Consider the following 20,530-nt stretch of genomic DNA (forward strand, 5'->3'; position numbering starts at 1 on the left):
CTGTCCATTGGTGTAGGGTGGGGTCGCATTGCAAGCCAAGCCCCGCCTATGCCGCCTCTCCTCACTGCTCAGTCAGTTTAGCAGCGATTGAGTCAGCCTGGCGCTGTCACATAGTGTTTTTTTTTTTTTTAATCACCTGATTAGAGCTAGAGGCTCTAATAGGCTTCAAAAAAGGGTGGACCCGGTGCGCACTGCTCTGCGCCCTGTGCCCACCCATTGTGTGACAATTGCGAGTGAAAATTCGCTATTGTCACATGGATCCTCCTCCTGGCCAATCAGTAAGCGGGTCCGAGACCCGCTTACTGATTGGCCGAAAGGCAAACGCATGCCATTGGCCAAGGAGGAGGCGGGAGGACTCGAGGAGACGCGGGGAACTGAGGAGAAGTCGCCGCTGCAGGTAAGTCTCTCTGCGTTGAAGGGGGCACGCTGGTCACTCTGCATTGAAAGGGGGCACGCTGGTCACTCTGCATTGAAAGGGGGCACGCTGGTCTCTCTGCATTGAAAGGGGGCACGCTGGTCTCTCTGCATTGAAAGGGGGCACGCTGGTCTCTCTGCATTGAAAGGGGGCACGCTGGTCTCTCTGCATTGAAAGGGGGCACGCTGGTCTCTCTGCATTGAAAGGGGGCACCCTGGTCTCTCTGCATTGAAAGGGGGCACCCTGGTCTCTCTGCATTGAAAGGGGGCACCCTGGTCTCTCTGCATTGAAAGGGGGCACCCTGGTCTCTCTGCATTGAAAGGGGGCACCCTGGTCTCTCTGCATTGAAAGGGGGCACCCTGGTCTCTCTGCATTGAAAGGGGGCACCCTGGTCTCTCTGCATTGAAAGGGGGCACCCTGGTCTCTCTGCATTGAAAGGGGGCACCCTGGTCTCTCTGCATTGAAAGGGGGCACCCTGGTCTCTCTGCATTGAAAGGGGGCACCCTGGTCTCTCTGCATTGAAAGGGGGCACGCTGGTCTCTCTGCATTGAAAGGGGGCACGCTGGTCTCTCTGCATTGAAAGGGGGCACGCTGGTCATTCAAAATTGTATTTAGATGCATTTTACTTTAATTACATCAGTATTTTCATAACAAACAATACATGTGCTTAGGGGGTAAGGGTTTCTTTAACTAATCTAGGGGAAGAGACTTGAGTGCTAAAATCCCGTGGGTTATAGGGGCGCAAATCACTTGCCTTGCCTCGGGTGCTGACAACCCACGCTACGCCACTGCTAGGAACAAAAGGATGCCACATCGTTTGATGGAAATTAAAATGATCAACCTACAGAAGGCTGAATGCAAAGTGAAAAAATGATACAACAGGCTAGTCCATTTTGCTGAAATTTCATTGCAGCAACTCAAAATGGTACGTGCTTTTATGCATGTCTGACAACGTCGGGGCATGCTCCTAAAGAGATGATGGATAATGTCCTGTGGTATATCTTACCAGATCTGGATCAGCGCATCACTGAGCTCCTTAACAGACTGTGCAACCTTACCGATGGACCAAAACAATGTCCTAGAGGTGTTCGATTGGATTTAGGTAGGGCGAGCGTGGAGACCATTCAATGGTATTAATTCCCTTATCTGCCAGAAACTGTATGCATACTCTCGCCACATGAGGCCGCGCATTGTCGTGCACCAAGAGGAACCCAGGACCCAACGCACCACTGTAGGGTCTGAAAATGGGTCCAAGGATTTAATCCCGATACCTAATGGCAGTCAGGGTGCCATTGTCTAGCCTGTAGAGGCCTGTTCGTCCCTCCATTGATATGCCTCCCCAGACCATCACTGACCCACCACCAAACCAGTCATGCTTATTGATGTTACAGGTAACATAATGTTCTCTATGGCTTCTCCAGACCCTTTCAGGTCAGTCACATGTGCTCAGGATGAACCGGCTCTCATCTGTGAAAAGCACAGGACGCCAGTGGCGGACCTGCCAATTCTGGTGTTCAATGACAAATGGCAATCAAGCTCCACGGTGCGGGACAGTGAGCACAGGGTCCACTAGAGGATGTTGGGCCCTCAGGCCACCTTTGTGAAGTCTGTTTCTGATTGCTTGGTCAGAGACATTTACACCAGTGGCCTGCTGGAGGTCATTTTGTAGGGCTTTGGCAGTGCTCATCTTATTCCTCCTTGCACATAGGAGCAGATACCGGTCCTGCTGATGGGTGAACGACTTTTTTCAGCCTTGTCCAGCTCTCCTAGAGTAACTACCTGTCTCCTGGAATCTCCTCCATGCTCTTGAGACTAGGGACACAGCAAACCTAGCAATGGCACGTAATGATGTGCCATCTTGGAGGAGTTGGACTGCCTGTGCAACCTCTATAGGATCCAGGTATCGCCTCATGCTACCAGTAGTGATACTGACCCTAGCCAAATGCAAAACTAGTTAAACCGTCAGAAAAGAGGAGTAGGGGGAAAAAATGTCAGTGGCCTTTACCTGTAAAATCATTCCCGTTTTGGAGGTCATCTCATTGTTGCCCATCTAGTACACCTGTTAATTTCATTAACACCAAAGCAGCTGGAGCTGATTAACAACCCCCTCTGCTACTTAACTGACCAGATCAATATCCTAGGAGTTTACTTGACTTAATGCTTTAGTGTCCATTCACACTCGTACGACTTGTCAGGCGACTTGGTCAGCCTGACAAGTCACGCACCGTCGTGTCCCATAGTGTAATACAGGACCGGTTCTAATAGGAGCGACACATGTCGCTCCGACTTAGAAAAAGGGTCCTGTACTACTTCGGGGCGACCTGGAGCGACTTGCATAGACATTAATTTTATGAAGTCCGTGCAAGTCGCGCTGCATGCGACTTCACAGGTCGCCCCCTAAGTCGGAGCAACGTAGTGTGAACCGAGCCTAACTCCGAATCATGTTCCTTTAATTTTTTAAGCAATGTATTATATGTTTTTGGGTTTATATATACTAAATACATAAGGCAGATCAACAAGTAATTAAGATGCACATAGGACACGAAGAATGGTGATGTGATTAAAACCTAGCAGCTAAGCAACGTAACAAAAAAACAAATGTAGTAATCTGAAATTCCCTGTGGTGAGATCAGTTAATGGATCATAGATGATTTGTTTACTAAGCTTTAAAGGATAAATCCAGTCAAAACCTAACGCTGAACCTGCTCCTTGTCACATTCTAAAACTATTCTATCGTACCCTTTAAAGCAGAAATCGCTATACTTACTATTACCTAATATATATATATATATATACATATTATATATATATATATATACATATATATATATATATATATATATATATATATATATATATATATATATATATATATATATATATATATATATATATATATATATATATATATATATATATATATATATATATATATACATATATATATATATATATATATATATATATATATATATATACACATACATACATATTTTTTTTTTTTATATACACACATACACATAACCACACATATTTTTTTTTTTTTGGCGCCATAACAATTATTTTCACAAGTACTGCTAAGAAGCAGAAGGGAAAGTAATAAAAGTATTCACATGCCTAAAAAAAAAAACATGGCAGGGAACACGTTCCAGCTTAGCAAGTTGTATCTAATGTCCGATTGCTCGTTGCACAGCTTTGGTGAATAAGAGGCTGGTGTCCAAATGTACAGATACCAAGGGAAATATATAGACACACAATATACTATCAGCACCTGTTATTAGATGGCACACTGCTGACTACCATACACTTAAAGTCTGAAAACACACCTGTGTCCACTTCTGACCCCCTTCGAGGAGTAGAAGGTTTGTGTTCTCCTCTAGAGACTGGAAGAACTCCTCCGTGTCGACTACAGTACCATCTTCCTCCAATACAAGTGTCACCACACTAGCAGTTATGAACAATGTATGAATGGCCTGTAAGAAGGAGGAAAAAAAATGCAGTTTGTGGGATAACCTACACGAAACAGGAGGAAAACAGAACATGAAAGAAAAAAAATAAATAAATAAAAATAAATATTATATAGAATTTATTGGCTCCTGTAAAGTGAATGTGCACCAGCCTCTGAAAAGACAGACATGCCTTCTGTGACTTTAATATGCAAGTCTGTGTTTTGTTGTACACCAAGATTTATATGTTGGGATTGGGCAATTTTCAATCACATGACCCCCATTTTTGAAGTACATCAGCATGTCATCACATTGGCAGCCTTCCCCATATTTCCTAGGATCCCCTGGGACCCAGGAAACCGCTTGGTCTTTTGCAGTCAGTCAGGAGAGGTGGAGAGATGGCACTTACCCATATAAAGAAACATACCGCCCAACTGTTCCTCCTTTGGAGAGACTGGGGGAAGTATACTAAACCTCTGTTCTCGGGTCCGCTCTGTGCTCTGCCCCTCCAGTGCTCACTGGAGTGCGGGGCTGTGGAGGGGGGGGGGGGCGGGAGCAGCTGGCTCAGCACCTTTTAGCGGTGTGCTGAGAGGATGCGCCAGCTGCCAATCAGGCATCTGGGTGGATCCAGACAGTATTGTCTGGATCCCTGCATAGCCGTGATTGGCCCTGTAATGTCAGCCGTCAACGGACTTTAGCCAATAATCAGCAGTCTATGTAAAAGTGATGCAGAAGCCATACTTCTCTTTTAATAATTCTTAAAGTGTAAGTTCCCCTTAAAACAAAAACAAAACAAAAATCGCTGCATCTATAGACATCCATGATCTAACACTTCCCTATCTAGCCCTGTAAAGAAGAAATCAGTATACATACCATACCATTTTTGAAGCCGATCCAATCTGGTCTTCAGCGGCAGAAGCTCTGCAGAGGACACGGCTGACAACGGCTGTAAAATGAATGGGGTGTGAAATCACTCAGACTTACTATGGGGCTTCCGTTGTTGGATGTGTCCTCTGCACCCGCCTCCACAGCAAAGCCGCGGCTGACAGCTCAGCGTGGGATTGGGTTGGATCAGCTTAAAAAAAAAAAAAAAAAAAAAAAAAAAAAAAAAAAAGGTATGCATATTGATTTCTTCTTTACAGGACTAGATAGGTTAGTGTTAGATTGTGGATTTCTGTGGATTTCTGTAGATACAGTAATTTTAGTGTTAAGGTGGACTTTTACTTTAATGGTCCACCTAACTAAGAAGGTGGTAGGGGTGTGTTTTTTTTGTCGACACACTTTTTGCTAATGGGTTCCCATTCCCATCTCAGAAAGTTTGGATGTAGGATAAAAACCCATGTATGTGTTAAAAAATAATGTGTAGGTGCTTGTAGTCTTTTTTTCCCCACTTTCTCTTACCACGTGAGTTCTAGGTGCAGTTTTAAAATGGCCCAGACAACAACCAGGGTGCACGCTAGCTGTTGGTGACAGCTGGGGTCCAGTACTAAGTCCAGGAGAAGGACAGATTAGCTACTGGGCTTCTGATATTGCCATTTAGTGCTCCATAGGTTCACCTGCAGGGGATCACTGTAAGACAATAGGCTTCCACTTTGTGTTACTTCGTAAACGTTTAGATTAGACTTGATGTGACATTACAGCACTTGCTCCTAGTTTGTAGGCTTGGGCAGAGCTTCAGTCCAGTTGTTTGTACTGATGTAATATTGGTGAGGGGGATGCACTGGACACCTTTGCTGCCATTGTGCTATGTGCTGGGTGTCCAGAGCACCCCTGTGTCTTTAAAGGAGGGGTGGGCTCCCGCCAGACTCTCCTGTCCTCCACCTATCTATTAGAACGCTTGTGGACTGAAGATTATACTTGTGTGCAATGGAGTGGCTCTTATGCCCCATACACACGTGCAGATTATCTGCAGACTTTTGTCTGCAGACTTACCAAAACCATATAATATGAGGTCAAACCTAAACATTTTCAATTTGTATGCAATCCGGCAGGCCCTTGCACTACATAGAAAAGGTAAGTCTGCAGACAAAAGTCTGCAGATAATCTGCACGTGTGTACGGGGCATAACGCATGTATTTGCAAATGTGTGCAAACAAAATCCCTGTTTAAAAAAAGTGTTACGCTAAGTTCACCCTGGCATTACAAGCAGGCGTTTGTGAGGTGTTAAAAATGTCCCTCAAACGCCTATGCAAATCATACAATAGACAGCACACAGTGTTGTTCACATTATCAAAACATAAAAGCGTAAGCGTCGCTTCAAAATTGAAGCCTTATGTCGAGTCAGGAGGTATTTGAAGCCGAACGCCTCCCATATGACCCTTGAGGCACCAATGAAGGGCACAATTCCTCCCAATGGCACCAACAATGGGGCACAATTCCTCCCACTGATGCTGGGACATTTTGAACTCCCAATGGTCACAGTCTGGCACCCCTAAAGTGTGAAGGACAGTAAACCAGCCCTTTGTTTAGAAAGTTTGAAGACCCCTGCTCTAAAAGGAAGAAACTTGTGTGCTGTTAACTGCTTCTATTCCAAAGTCCACTGTTTGCTAAAAGCAAGGACATCTGCTTCAGTCTTTCAAAAAAAGTTTGCTGTCCTCAACTTGTTGCTATTTTTGGAATATCCCACTCAATTCCCTCAACCCTATCAAAGTTCTCCAAAAATAAAAACAGAAAACACCCCTTGACTGGTTATTGAGGAAAAGAGTGACTCTGTTCATGTGCCTGGATGCAAGGCAATCCACTGGGGAAGAACTCGGGCAAAATTCCAGCGGCTCCTATGGGAGTAGCGCTACATGTAGGAAAATTAGAGACCTATTTAATGAACACACTGCTGTTGCAGTCACACGCATTCTATTTCCACTGTAAATATTGTTTCAGCATTCTAACAGTTTGAAAAACAGAGGTTTGTTTTCACAAAGTCATTGCTTTCTTAAGTCTAGGAGCAGACCGTTTATTTACCTAGTAATTAAAGCTGCACCAATTTTTGGCAAGATTAGAAATTTTGGTTTGCCAAATACATTGCGGTTCTAGTTCTCTATGCCGATTAGCCACACTTGGTACAGTGAAAGATGTGTTTTTTTTTTTTTTTTTTAATACACATTCTTTAGAATGGAGATTGACAGTGTTTTTGTAGCATAGGCAGTAACAATCAAACAGTGCATTACACAATAAAATTCAATGTCTGTATAAGACTGCTGTAGGCACATGACTTCAAGAGCACACAGATCATTTTCACTATAAAACACCACTATTATAGATGAATCATTAGAACCTTGAGGCTGGGTTCACAATTATGCGAATTGGATGCAGGTTTCAGCACAACCTTAACCGACTATGCTACCCATCTTCTTCTGAGCTCAGTAGTTGGTCTGTAATAGCCTGATGATTGTTAAGTAAAACCGTTACTGCCCTGTGATTTCTTGTTCATAAGACCGGTGGATGCTAGTCCTCCTGTACTCCCAGCCACTGATCTTGGGACATCCCATTTGTAGTTCTCTCCAGCAAGCAGGGACTTACGTTTCTACTTGCTGTAGTAGGTGGAGTGGTCTGTACCGCCCATGAAGGTGGTGTCCTCCTCCTCCTCTTATCCCTGCCAGCACCCTGTCACTACCCCCAACGCCGCCCCCCCCGCCGTTGGGGGTCTGCCCATCAGTCATCTGTCAGTATAGCAGGGATTGTTAGGAGACACCGGCACTGTGACGGATATTGTATGTGAAAGGCCAGTCAACGTAAAGTTCAGCATCCTGCACCGGCTTTGTGATAGATAGCACACTGGTCCAATGCCGGTCCAGGAGGCAGGCCCTTAAAGGGACCGGCGTTTCACATACAAGATCTGTCACAGCGGGAAATCTCCACTCTGTCATCCTACTGATGTCTCCTAACAATCCCTGTTGCATATATGGGCACTGAGGGGGCACAGGAAGTGGCTGCACTGAGGGGGTACAGGATGCGGCTGCACTGAGGGGGTACAGGATGCGGCTGCACTGAGGGGGCACAGGATGCGGCTGCACTGAGGGGGCACAGGATGCGGCTGCACTGAGGGGGCACAGGATGTGGCTGCACTGAGGGGGCACAGGATGCGGCTGCACTGAGGGGGCACAGGATGCGGCTGCACTGATAAGCAGTGGACACCGTCCATTGCTTTACTGACACTATCCACTGCCAAATATCTGTAGGAGAGGTTTTCTACCATACCTGCAAAGTTCGCATTCATTTTTTTACGTCTTATTTTCAGTTTGATGTGCATTATATGTGACGTTACGTATCACAGAGACCGGTGTTGTGGTAATATTGAAGTTTGAGATTTCCATACATTAGAGGGTTCTCCCATTATTGTGTTTTTGATTAGTAATCTAACACTGCACTTTTTTGTTATTTCCTTATACCGACATTTACTTGTGCCACGTGCCGATGTAAAGATGCTGACTTTTAATAAACAGAGAAACGGCTGGAACTCCTCTTTAAGAACTATGTTTTGGTCTCAGCTGTGTTGGTTGGCTGATGGCACCCTCTCAAAGACTGTCCATTTTATAACACAGCAGAAGCAGACTCCATTCTTTAAATAACACAAATGATAAAAACACAGATAACTGGTTATTCCTCTTTGCTCCCTGTACAGTGGCAGATATCTAGTTGCCATGACCAAGCGTGCTTGTGGCGATTGTAGCGCAAGTACTGCTTGGACCTTAAGCTAGTACACCCAAAAGCCTGTCCTGAAAACTTAGTGTTTGAGCAAATTTTTTTAAAAAAAGTATTACAGCCTGTACTCAATTGTTCTCACGACCAACCAAGAATGCATAGCAATGAATGCTGTACTGACAGAAATGAGGGGCCTAGCATTGCTGACCTTCCTCTGAGAATGGTAATTATATGGTCGCTTGCCTTAATACTTTGAGGCACTGACCTGGCAGAGACACATGGATCAGATCACAACAACCCATTGGCATACTTGTAGATAAGTTGGAAATAGCATGGCAGGCCACTATTTTCCATGAAGAGTAACCTATAATAGAGGGATGTAGCATACAAGTTGCGCAGCACACTGTATTCAACTCTAGTGTGAAGTAAATGATAGATAGGCTTCAGCTCAAGTCTCTGCTCATCGGACAGGTTTTTAAATGTTGTAAATAGGATTTGTGGATCACTAATTGTTCGAAAATCATAGTGTGAATAAAAACTGCCCAGAATTGCTACAGGTTTACCAATGTCTCATTCTTAAAAAACAAAAAAACAAAAAGGCAAAGGACCAACTAAGGGTATTAGTCGGGGCTATTTTTCTGTTAGCACCTCCGCTAGTGAGCAGAACTTTTTTTTTACAGTTTATCGAATGCTGCCATTATTCCATGGAGTCAGCTGGCGGACGCATATGCCGACATATCTCCTATAGTCCCGTATGCAGACCTGATGTTCCTTTTCAGTGGCAGCTTTGAGAAAGAGTGTGGTGCCTGACCAAGACTAAGTATATTGATTTTGGTAATTTTTTTTGTCAGTGGGGCTGCCTGGCTTTCTAATAATGCTACCTGTACATGAGGGCGGTCCCTCTCTTGCTGGACACTGGGGACTGTCCCTGGGGGCTGTCCCTCCCTCTCTTGCTGGACACTGGGGGCTGTCCCTCCCTCTCTTGCTGGACACTGGGGGCTGTCCCTCCCTCTCTTGCTGGACACTGGGGGCTGTCCCTCCCTCTCTTGCTGGACACTGGGGGCTGTCCCTCCCTCTCTTGCTGGACACTGGGGGCTGTCCCTCCCTCTCTTGCTGGACACTGGGGGCTGTCCCTCTCTTCTTGCTGGACACTGGGGGCTGTCCCTCTCTTCTTGCTGGACACTGGGGGCTGTCCCTCTCTTCTTGCTGGACACTGGGGGCTGTCCCTCTCTTCTTGCTGGATACTGGGGGCTGTCCCTCTCTTCTTGCTGGATACTGGGGGCTGTCCCTCTCTTCTTGCTGGATACTGGGGGCTGTCCCTCTCTTCATGCTGGATACTGGGGGCTGTCCCTCTCTTCTTGCTGGATACTGGGGGCTGTCCCTCTCTTCTTGCTGGATACTGGGAGCTGTCCCTCTCTTGCAGGATAACGGGGGGCTGTCCGTCTCTTGCTGGATACTGGGGGCTGTCCCTCTCTTGCTGGACATTGAGGATATCTGGAAGTGCCTCTGAGCCTACTTTGGTAGGAGTTGAATATTTCTAATGGTTTGTACATTTTACTGCATTGCTTTTCATGAACAAATTCCAAACATATTACCTTGTATATCCCCCCAAATTATATTTGGTTCCCTGTTCCAAAAGGGGGTGGTGCTAGGAGGTGTGTAAGGGTGGAGACAAGGGGTGGTCCTAGGGCGGTTCTAGGGGGTGGGTAGGAGTGGAGACAGGCGTGACCTAGGGGAGGGGGGTCCTGGTGTTAGTGAAGATACAATTGCACAAACTTATAAAAGGTAAAAGGAACTCAATAAAATCTTGAAAACACATTTGTTGGTACTGTCCACACCTTGTCAACTTCTGGAAAGATATTTTGGGGTTATCTTTGTCACTCTAATTTCCACTGCTCCAGATTTATGACTTGCTAAACGGGTATAAAGATTGAAAAATTACCCACCGTGCAACCAATACTTAATAACCCACGTTAGCAGCTAGATTATCATGAAAGATGAAGGAAGTGAAAGGGAATCCCATCCCTATCAATAGTTATGCAAATACCAAATGGCCACACCACATACAAATTATTGTATGCCCAAAGCTTATCTAATCCAGAAACAATTATGGCAACAATGGAACCCATGGCTCCTAATAGTAAATATAATGCCCTAATCTTACCCAATGGCCATTTTAGGCACCACCCACCGCACTATCCACTAATTACCTGAAAAACTCACTCTGAATGGGAACACTCGGATTGGGAGCGCTGTAAGACATAGGAGATCCCTGTTAAAGAGAAGGAATCCTGGTCCTACCCCAGGAAAGCTCTGGAAGCACGATGGAAAGTGGGGACCTTAACAGGATGTGCTTTGTTAGCGGGAGGCAATGCTGTCATTTCCTCCCCAGGCAGCCCAACAGGATCTTAAGATATCCCTATGCAACAAGTGAACGCAGGCTGTCGCCATGAATGCATTGTAAAAAACCAGTGCAATAGATAGAAAAAAAAAAAAATGGGCAAACATTGTAGGGTAAGAGCAAATGAACTGACAGAACTGAAAAGTGAAAAGGAAACTATGTATATGAAATAATAATATTAATCATATACATCATGTCCTCATACATATAAAAAACTCCACAATCAGATCCCTTTTAGAGTAAGATGAACTGTGATTAATGATAGCAGCTGATACATTTCAACAGTCAACAGATTTCAACATGATTTGAAAATGTCAAAACCAGCTTTTTTTTTGGAAAAGAGCACACACCTTTTCGATGAGTTCCTTTAATGTACTTGCTACAACGCCTTTCCGTCGGCTCCTATCACTGTTAGACACCCGAAAGGGTCGTTGTGGAGGAAGAAGAGGTGGGAACAAGACTTTTCGTGTCAACGATGCACTTGCAGTAGTAACTGATCTACAGTTTAAAAAGAAAAAAGCATTTTTTTTTTTTTAAATAGAGAAATGTAAAACCCATAAGGCAAAAAACGAACACACCATTAAAAGGCTATAAAGAGAAGCTACAAAAACAAGATCTGCACTCCTTATTTGTCAGCAATGAGCTTCAGTCAAATGTGCAGAAAAACAGATGTTAAAACACAGGTTTGGTGCTAAAAATAAATGAAAATGCTACATTTTTCTCACATTGCTAAATATAGGTTTGCAGTTTTCCCTTTGTTTTCCTTAGAAAATAACAAGAGTAGCTTTTTAATGCAATTTCAATGGAATTAGATAATCCGCACTACATCTCATTCCAGGTTTAATTTGAATCCCATAATCTACTTCTTGGAGTCACTTTAATAGACACAAACTAATTAAGTAATCACATGGAGGAGGAAAAGTCTTAAATCTTGTTTCATGCCAAAGACTGTAAACAGAAGGTACGTAGAAAATGTTCTTTGGTATTCCAGAAGTAATCAGGAGAAGTGTGCTGATTTTGGATTAGAATAATACTGTGTATCTCAACCAGGAGTTTAAACACTGAGAAGGTGAGGGTGGGTTAAGAATTTTATTCTCTTGCTTGGCTGTCGTGCCGGAGGGATCAAGTATTTGAAATGCTCATAGATTTTCTTTTGCTTGCAATGCGCCACTGAACTTGCGAACACATTTGACTGCTTCAGGAAGGGGCAATACCCTAGTACAGCCCTCTGCCCCCTCTTAGAGCGCTCCATTTTTCTGGAAGTGTGTAATTACTACCTGTGCTCGCCAAGCTCCTTTGTCGTCACCCTCCCCCTTCCTCTGCACATAACCTTAAGGCCCCTTTCACACTTATGCGAGGAAATTTTACCGCGATTTTGCGGCGCGATTTTGACGTGACTTTGCCGCGACTTTGAAAGCAATGGCTATGGCTCAAAACGCAATCAAATCGTGGCAAAGTAGTGCAGGAACTACTTTGAAGTCGGTGCGACTTCAAAACGCACTGACATGAAGGCTCATTGAAAATAATGGAAAACGACTTGTCATGCAATTTTGCGGTCCAAAATCGCGGGACAAGTCGCACTAGTGTGAATGGGGCCTTAATAAAAGGTCTGGTGATAGGGACTCTTTAGAAAGCGCCTATAATGCCAGGAAATCGGGTATGAGGACTTATACTTATGGTCAAACATGAAAGATCCAGATTGGAAGCTGGTGGAGGGATATGGGGGACAATACCTGATGATGTCCGTGATGATGGTGGTGGCGAGGGAGGAGGGACGGGATCTAGTGGTGAAGTAAAGGCAGAGAATGTATTAGGATCTGAGATATGGATGATAGAGGGTAAATAGTGGACATCTGAGGAGACGAACAGGGCATAGGATGAACAGTGGAGGTGAGAGGACCTAAGTGAAAGATCATGTCAGCAGGACTGTATCATGGATGAGCAAGGAAAGTTGGGAGATAGCAGCAAAAGCACATCACAAAGGGAAACAAAGAGCAAATTATAGCCTTAGGGAAGACGAGAAGAGGCAGGGAAAAAAAAAGGACTGTGGAGAAGACGAAAGAGATAAAGAGGCAGAAGAACGTCATGCAGAAGGGGCAAATCTCTCTCCGTGGGCAGGGAGAACAGTACCCCAACTATATATATATATATATATATAATGTGTGTTTCTCCACTTGTGTGAAGTGGAGATGCAGCACAACTAAAGTGGAAGGGATTAGAGCCATCAGGACACCTTACATATTAGCAAAATGTGGGGTTTAGGAATCGAACCCTGCTATGTCAATCAACGGTTGCCATAGAGGACACCTACCTGGGAATATACTCAAAGAAAAAGTGAGATAAGGTGAAGCTGGGTCTGGTCTACCAAGATGTAAACGTGGGTCAAAGTGCAGTAAACCAGTGCAGTTTATCTATGTAAACTTCAAGCACATAATGAGGACTGAGGAGGCCTCCTGGACCTCCAACATGGAGTGCACACCTGCCTCCTCCACAGGTCTATGATAAAGGGTACCTCAGTAGAACATGGCTCTGCCCCCTTGGGTAAAAGCCTCCCTCTCGTAAGCGGCCCTAGAAGATGAGTTGAGAAAAACACATTAACCACATAAACTGATGTTGTAGTGGCCCCTGATCTACTTTACTTTACCTTGACAAATCAACCCCAGGATCACTTCAAGTTACTTTACACTTTTGGGTTCACTTCTCATTTAAGTAAATAAGGCCCTGTGTGTATTGTGCACACAATGAACCTTTCTAAGATATGAACATGTCACAAGAAAAGGAATTATGTGTAAAGTGGGTCTTATCTATGTAGCAGGTGCTGAGGTAAAGAAGGAGTTCCAGGCTTATATTCTGCATGAGGGTCATTGAGGCCATTGCTTATACCACTCAAATTTGAGGCATTATTTAGTAACCTAAGGACAATATTCCAGATCAGAAAAGTATAATCTCCTTAGCTATCTCTCCCAGTAAAATCTTCAAAATTACCATCTGTCTGTTTTCAACAGGATGCTATTACCATAAAGATGCACAGTATGCATATCCGAAATGGAAAAAAATAAATAAGTTCATGTCACTAGCAAAATTGATCACATAAAAGCAAAATTATATTGCAGCTTAGCAATTCTTTGTTGTGGTAAATTTTTTTTTTTTTTTTTTTCGGCTTTTTATTTTTGCCTGGTGATCCAGTCAGTAGGTCTCTTATTTTTAAATTTCTTTTATGTGACCAAGATGCCCAGGAAAATTAGCAGTTATAAGGTTGAGACAAACTATTTAACACTGATGGGGGTTCCCACAATGGTCAGCTTTTATTCATTTATGTAAATTTTTTTTTTTTTTTTTTTTTTTCCAAAAAAGAAGACTGTTGCTGCAACTGCTTAAAAAGGGGTTAGCGGGAGTTCAACTTTAATTCATTAGTCAAGCTCATCTACTGTACATCTCTTCGGGCATCTAACACTACCCTCTCCCCAAACTGACAAAAATTGCTGTCTCCATTGCTCCCCCATCCAGAGTGAAGACCCCAAACCAGGAAGTGTGGTCCTGGCCAGATCACCTGGTAAAAATAAAGGGAAAAAAGCCTTAAAGAAAAAAACAAATGCAGGCATCACATTTAAAGGATTGGCAAGCTGCAGTATATTTTATGTTTATAAAAGCGTCCCCCCTTACACTGAAAGTCAGTGGAAAAAAGGCGTCCCCTCCCTTACACTGAAAGTCAGTGGAAAAAAGAATCCCCCCTTACACTAGAAGTCAGTGGAAAAAAGGCATCCCCTCCCTTACACTGAAAGTCAGTGGAAAAAAGGCGTCCCCCCTTACACTGGAAGTCAGTGGGAAAAAAAGCGTCCCCCTTACACTGGAAGTCAGCGGGAAAAAAGCGTCCCCCTTACACTGGAAGTCAGCGGGAAAAAAGCATCCCCCTTACACTGGAAGTCAGCGGAAAAAAGCGTCCCCCCTTACACTGGAAGTCAGTGGAAAAAAGGCGTCCCCTCCCTTACACTGAAAGTCAGTGGAAAAAAGGCGTCCCCCCTTACACTGGAAGTCAGTGGAAAAAAGGCGTCCCCCCTTACACTGGAAGTCAGTGGGAAAAAAGCGTCCCCCCTTACACTGGAAGTCAGTGGGAAAAAAGCGTCCCCACTTACACTGGAAGTCAGTGGGAAAAAAAGCGTCCCCCTTACACTGGAAGTCAGTGGGAAAAAAAGCGTCCCCCTTACACTGGAAGTCAGTGGAAAAAAGGCGTCCCCTCCCTTACACTGAAAGTCAGTGGAAAAAAGGCGTCCCCTCCCTTACACTGAAAGTCAGTGGAAAAAAGCATCGCCCCCTTACACTGGAAGTCAGTGGAAAAAAGCGTCCCCCCTTACACTGGAAGTCAGTGGGAAAAAAGCGTCCCCCCTTACACTGGAAGTCAGTGGGAAAAAAGCATCCCCCTTACACTGGAAGTCAGTGGGAAAAAAAGCGTCCCCCTTACACTGGAAGTCAGCGGGAAAAAAGCGTCCGCCTTACACTGGAAGTCAGTGGAAAAAGCACCCCCTTCACTTTGGTGACAGTGGAAAAAAAAAAAAAAAAAAAAGCGCCCACTTCACATTGGTTGTCCGCAGGGGAATGCCCTTTGACATTGGTAGTCAATGGGAATAATGCCCTGTTACATTTGTAATCAGTGGTAAGAATGGTCGTGAGTGGGAAGCATTGCCTAGAACACTGGTGACCAACTGGTAGAATACCCTGTTACTTCGAAGGTCAGTGGGAAGAATGCTCCCCTTACAGACAGCTAAAAAGATCATTGGTGTCAGTAGTTAGACAGGACATCAATCTGCCAGTGCACAAAGTACCTCTGGCATCCTCTGAAGAAACCCTGGTTGTAAAAAGCTGGTCCAAAGTATACCTGTCACGGCAGAAAGGTATGAACTGACATTCCTGGCCTCCTTCTAAAAAAGCTAACTACCTTGTTTTGAACGGTTTTAAGGCTCTGAGTTATAGACCCAGAACAAAGTATGCAAACAAAAAAAAGTCTAAATTTCTTATCTTTATAAGGTTTGGTAATCGCCAGCACTAGTCTTATATTGCAAGAAATCATAGCAACTTTCTGAACAAAATCCTTGTACCCAAAGCTATACAAATCATTAGCCAGACTGAGGAACGATCATTTTTCGTTTACAGCAGAGAAAGAGGGGTGATTTTGGTGCTGCATCTGCAAAACAGAGAAAGGAGCAAAGCACTGAGAGCAAGGTGCTGTACTCAAGCCAGCCAATCAGAATTCGTCTTGAACTGGTCTAACTTCAGTAAAGTGATCTGGCTGATATGCAACTTACATTGTACTTAAAAGAGAAGTATGGACTTTATGCATTTATACTCACCTAGGTGGATGCAACATCGATCCAATGCTGCATCTGTCCACTGCTGGCTCTGCAGGGAGAAATGAGCGATTAAACACCACTGATCGCTCAGTTCTCCCCTCCGCTCTGAGCAGAGAGCTGTGACTGTCAGTCTCTGGCTCTCTGCTCTGCTCCTCCAGTATTCACTGGAGTGCCGGGCTGTGGAGGGGATGGGAAATGCTGGCTCAGGTTCTTGCTCTCGGAGGGTCATTGAGAGGCTGAACCAGGTGCCAGTCCAGACTTCTGGACAGATCCCAGCCATATGATCAGGACCCTTTCAGGGCCTGGACCGACTGAGTGATGTCAGCAGACTTTAGCCCACTGTTGGCTGAAAATAGGTCACAGGAGTGCAGAACTAACTGTGCTCCTATGACCTACAGGAGAAGTTTAGCCAAAATAGCTTTGGCCATGCTTTTCCTTTACATTGTTTATTGAAAAATCCACACTTAAATTATTATTATACAGGATTAATATAGAGCGGACTGTTTACACAGCACTTTACAACATGAGGATGGAATACACTTTAATATTTAATACAGTAGGAATCAGATGGCCCTGCTCATTAGAGCTTACAATCTAAGAGGGAGGGTCAAGAGATACAAGAGGTAATAACTGTGAGGGGGGGTGTGCTGATGGAGAAAATAAATGTAAAGTTGTTAGGTGGGGGCCAGATAGGTTTCTCTGAAGCAATGTGTTTTCAGGGACTGTCTCAAAGTGGACAAAGTAGAAGATAGTTGGACAGATTGGGGGTAGAGCAGTTCAGAGTATGGGAGAGGCTCGGGAGAAGTCCTGGAAGTGAGCATGGGAAAAGGTGACAAAGGAGCTAGAAAACAGGGGGTCCTGGGAGGAACGAAGAGAATAATTTGGTTGGTATTTTGAGACCAGGTTAGTGATGTAGCTGGGGGCCAAGTTATGGTTGGCTTTGTAAGTTATGGTTAGTATCTTGAATTTAATTTGTTGGTTGAGTGGCAGCCAATGGAGGGATTGGCAAAGGGGGGGTACAGACGCCAAGCAGTTTGTAAGGTGGAGAAGCCTGGTGGCAGCCTTCTTGATAGACTGAAGGGAGGATAGCCTATTTAAAAGGTAATTAAATGAGGAGGGAGTTGCAGTAACCGAGATGAGAGATGACCAAGGAGTGGATTAGAAGCTTTGTGGTGTCGCTGGTTAGGATGGAGCGTATCTTAGAAATGTTGCAGGGGTTGAGACGGCAAGCTTTGGAGAGCAACTGGATGTGGGGCCAAAAGGATAGTTTAGAGTCCAGGATAAAACCTTGCACCTTGACATGGGGTTGATAGTTGAAACGTGGATTTTGACAGGGAAATCAGGGGAAGAAGAAAGAGGGGGAGGGCATATCATGAGCTTGGTTTTGGATAGGTTGAGTTTGAAGAAGTGATGTGACATCCAGGCCGATATGTCACATTCACACACAAGCAAGGTGGACAGAGGGAATCCTCCCTGCTGTCTTTTTGTATCCTGACAGCAGGGATTCCTCCGCTGTCAGAATACACTGATCGGTGCTACATGTGACATGGAATAACTACATGTAACATTAAATGCATTGAGTACATGCAAGATGTTTCAAATTCCAAGCATGCTCAAAATGGGAGTATTGCTTGCAAGAATTAAGATACGTGCTGTCACTTGCAAAGTGTCTTTGTTATTTGGTAAATGTTTTGGATAGGTTAAAAAAAAAAAAACCTACCTGTAACCCACCCCCATCAGCCATTTCCTCACCTTTCTATTAACACAAATCACAATGTTCTGCGTGGACCCAAAAGTAAATGGGTTGTACGTGAATATCCAAATTCCCATGTAGGTCTATAGGTGGCTTTATTTTATCACTGAGACTTCAATGTGGAGGCTGTCATAGCCAGACAGAATATGATAACGATATACAGATATACCGGTTACCTGGTGACTGAAGAGTAATACGTGCATGTATAGTAATCTATGTTTTGTATTTATAAGTTAAAGAAAAGTACACATATAGCATTTTTCTGTATATTGCTTTTTGACAAATCCGAGAGCTGTGTCAGTCCTAAATATAGGCTTGCAAATCAGCTACTGTATACTAAAATTTATGGTTGTGTCATGCTTTGATCCTACTGGTAAATTCTTCCCTGGAGCTTTAGTGTAAAGGGCTACTTATTACCAGCCAGTAAGAACCTGTACTGGACTGACCACAGCTGATCAAGAAATCTCTAATTAACACCAACTACACCAATTATCATTTGCATTGCTATTAGCAGTAGATAAACCGAGAGAACACCTGTACAATTATGGGTTAATGAGAATTGGACCAAATGAAAATCTGGATTTTAAATTGTAGCAACCAATCAAGTTTTAGCTTCCTTATTTTGGGCTGGAATCATTAAACATAGTATACATCTGGCTGCAATTAACAACAGCTGCTCTGAAATGTACACTCTGTGGGGTTGATTTCCTAAGGAATGGAGGTCATTTACAGAGTATAGGGAATGTTGATAAATAATGGAAACCGGTGTTCAATTTAAATATGCAGTCATATGTGCAGGACGCGCACAGGTCACCGGTGACACATCTTATTTACTAAGCCCAAGGAACATTCACTTTGCCAAAAAGCTTTTACACATTTTAATAAATCACCCACATTGGAATGGTTACAACAGGGCTAATGCATAAAAAGCTGCAGTAACAAAAAATGAATTAATATTTTTTTTTTAAAAATTGCCAAATTGTACAATTGTCTACATTGGGGCTAATGCATAAAAAGCTGCTGTAACAAAAAATAAATTAATTTTTTTTTTTAAATTGCCAAATTGTACAATTGTCTACATTGGGGCTAATGCATAAAAAGCTGCTGTAACAAAAAAATTAATTAAAATTTTTTAAAAAATTGCCAATTGTACAATTGTCTATTTTATTGCCCAGAGGAAGCTTCTTGGCAGTTTAAAAATGATGCAAATGTTCCAATTGGTTGCTATGAGCAACAAGATAGTATGCAGTCAGCACACTTCTCGTACATCAGCTCTAATGTTTATCACCAACAAGATGCCATGCATAAAAATGATCATCAGGACTATAAGTATAGTTAGCGTAATATATTTATCCCCAATGAAGGAATAATGGCTGTCATAAAGGACACCATTGCAAATGATGTTACAAAATACAGATCCTAGATGGCCATGTCATTGAGTACATGAGAACATGAATTTATCTCACCTTATTAAAGCCCTGGGTGATAAGGCAGTGGCATATTCCAGTGCACACTGCATCCTTCTCTGTGTTGAGCCTGCTAATACATGCAAGATGAGAGAGGAAAGAGGTAACCTTTCCCCTACTTCCACTGCTGAAAACCTGTCTCCTCCCTCATCCCCATAACACACACATTAACACACCCTGGGCTCCTCCTGTGCAGCAGCTGATTCATTCACTGCCCCTACATCTCACTCCTGATCATTGCCATTCATTGTAGGAATTCATTGCAGACTTGCCAAGTTAATTTAAAGACAGCAATGTTTTTAGGTAAAATCAGTCTGTATATGCAGTAAAGCATGCTTGTTCTACTCACTGTGGATCCTAAGGGGTTAATCCTCTGCATTGTAAAAAAAAAAAAAAAAAAAGGAAAACAGAAAAGCGCCTCTAATACCTCGTACACACACTCAGATAATCGGACGACTTATCGTTCGCATTTTGTTGCATGATACTAACATCGAATTCAACAATGCATACAAACGGTATGATTTTTGTCGTACGATTCTGGAAAAGCTTCCTGGTTGCTTAGCTACGTATCAGATGGTGCAAAACAAAAACAATGGCAGCCATTTTTTTTCCGTGCTATTTTAGTGTTTCTGAGCATGCGCGGTCTTTGTCGATCGATTTTTAGCGGACGCATAGTGTACTGATGAAACGATTGTCGTTCGCGAGGCTGTCGTACGACAGAAGTTTTCCTGTTTGTCCCTTTGGATTTTGTTGGATGAACTGTCGTGATCGGCTGTCGAAAGCTGTGTACTAAGGATCAGATTATCGTGCAATCAGGTCGAAAGCGAGTTTTGTCGTACGATTATCGGAACGTGTGTACGGGGCATAAGTGTAAAATTCAATGCAAGACACGATTGCACAGACAAACGGTCACTTACATAAGGTGTAGATATTCAGGCTCCTCAATTAAAAGTAAGGCTCCCGATGGATTAGTCCTCAACGCCCCGAGTCTACTGACCAGGGAGCCGTGGTATGACAGGGAGATGCCGGTGTGGTTCCGTGTCGCTCCGGGCAATGTCCTGGGTGA

General features: G+C 43.7%; 1 protein-coding gene across 1 annotated transcript in view; it reads right to left on the reverse strand.

Moving 5' to 3' along the window:
* The window catches only part of CIDEA (cell death inducing DFFA like effector a), a 36,132-nt gene extending 16,609 nt beyond the window's left edge, over positions 1-19,523 (reverse strand). The window contains exons 1-3 of the mRNA XM_082258518.1: positions 19,465-19,523; positions 11,251-11,398; positions 3,742-3,888 (exon numbers count right to left, since the gene is read on the reverse strand). Coding sequence (XP_082114644.1) covers positions 3,742-3,888; positions 11,251-11,398; positions 19,465-19,517 — 348 coding nt within the window. The 5' untranslated portion in view covers positions 19,518-19,523. The remainder of the gene's footprint in view (positions 1-3,741; positions 3,889-11,250; positions 11,399-19,464) is intronic.
* Positions 19,524-20,530: the final 1,007 nt, after the last annotated feature.

This window comes from Pelophylax lessonae (genome assembly GCF_965119305.1).
Source record: "Pelophylax lessonae genome assembly, chromosome: 5".
Classification (NCBI taxonomy): domain Eukaryota; kingdom Metazoa; phylum Chordata; class Amphibia; order Anura; family Ranidae; genus Pelophylax; species Pelophylax lessonae.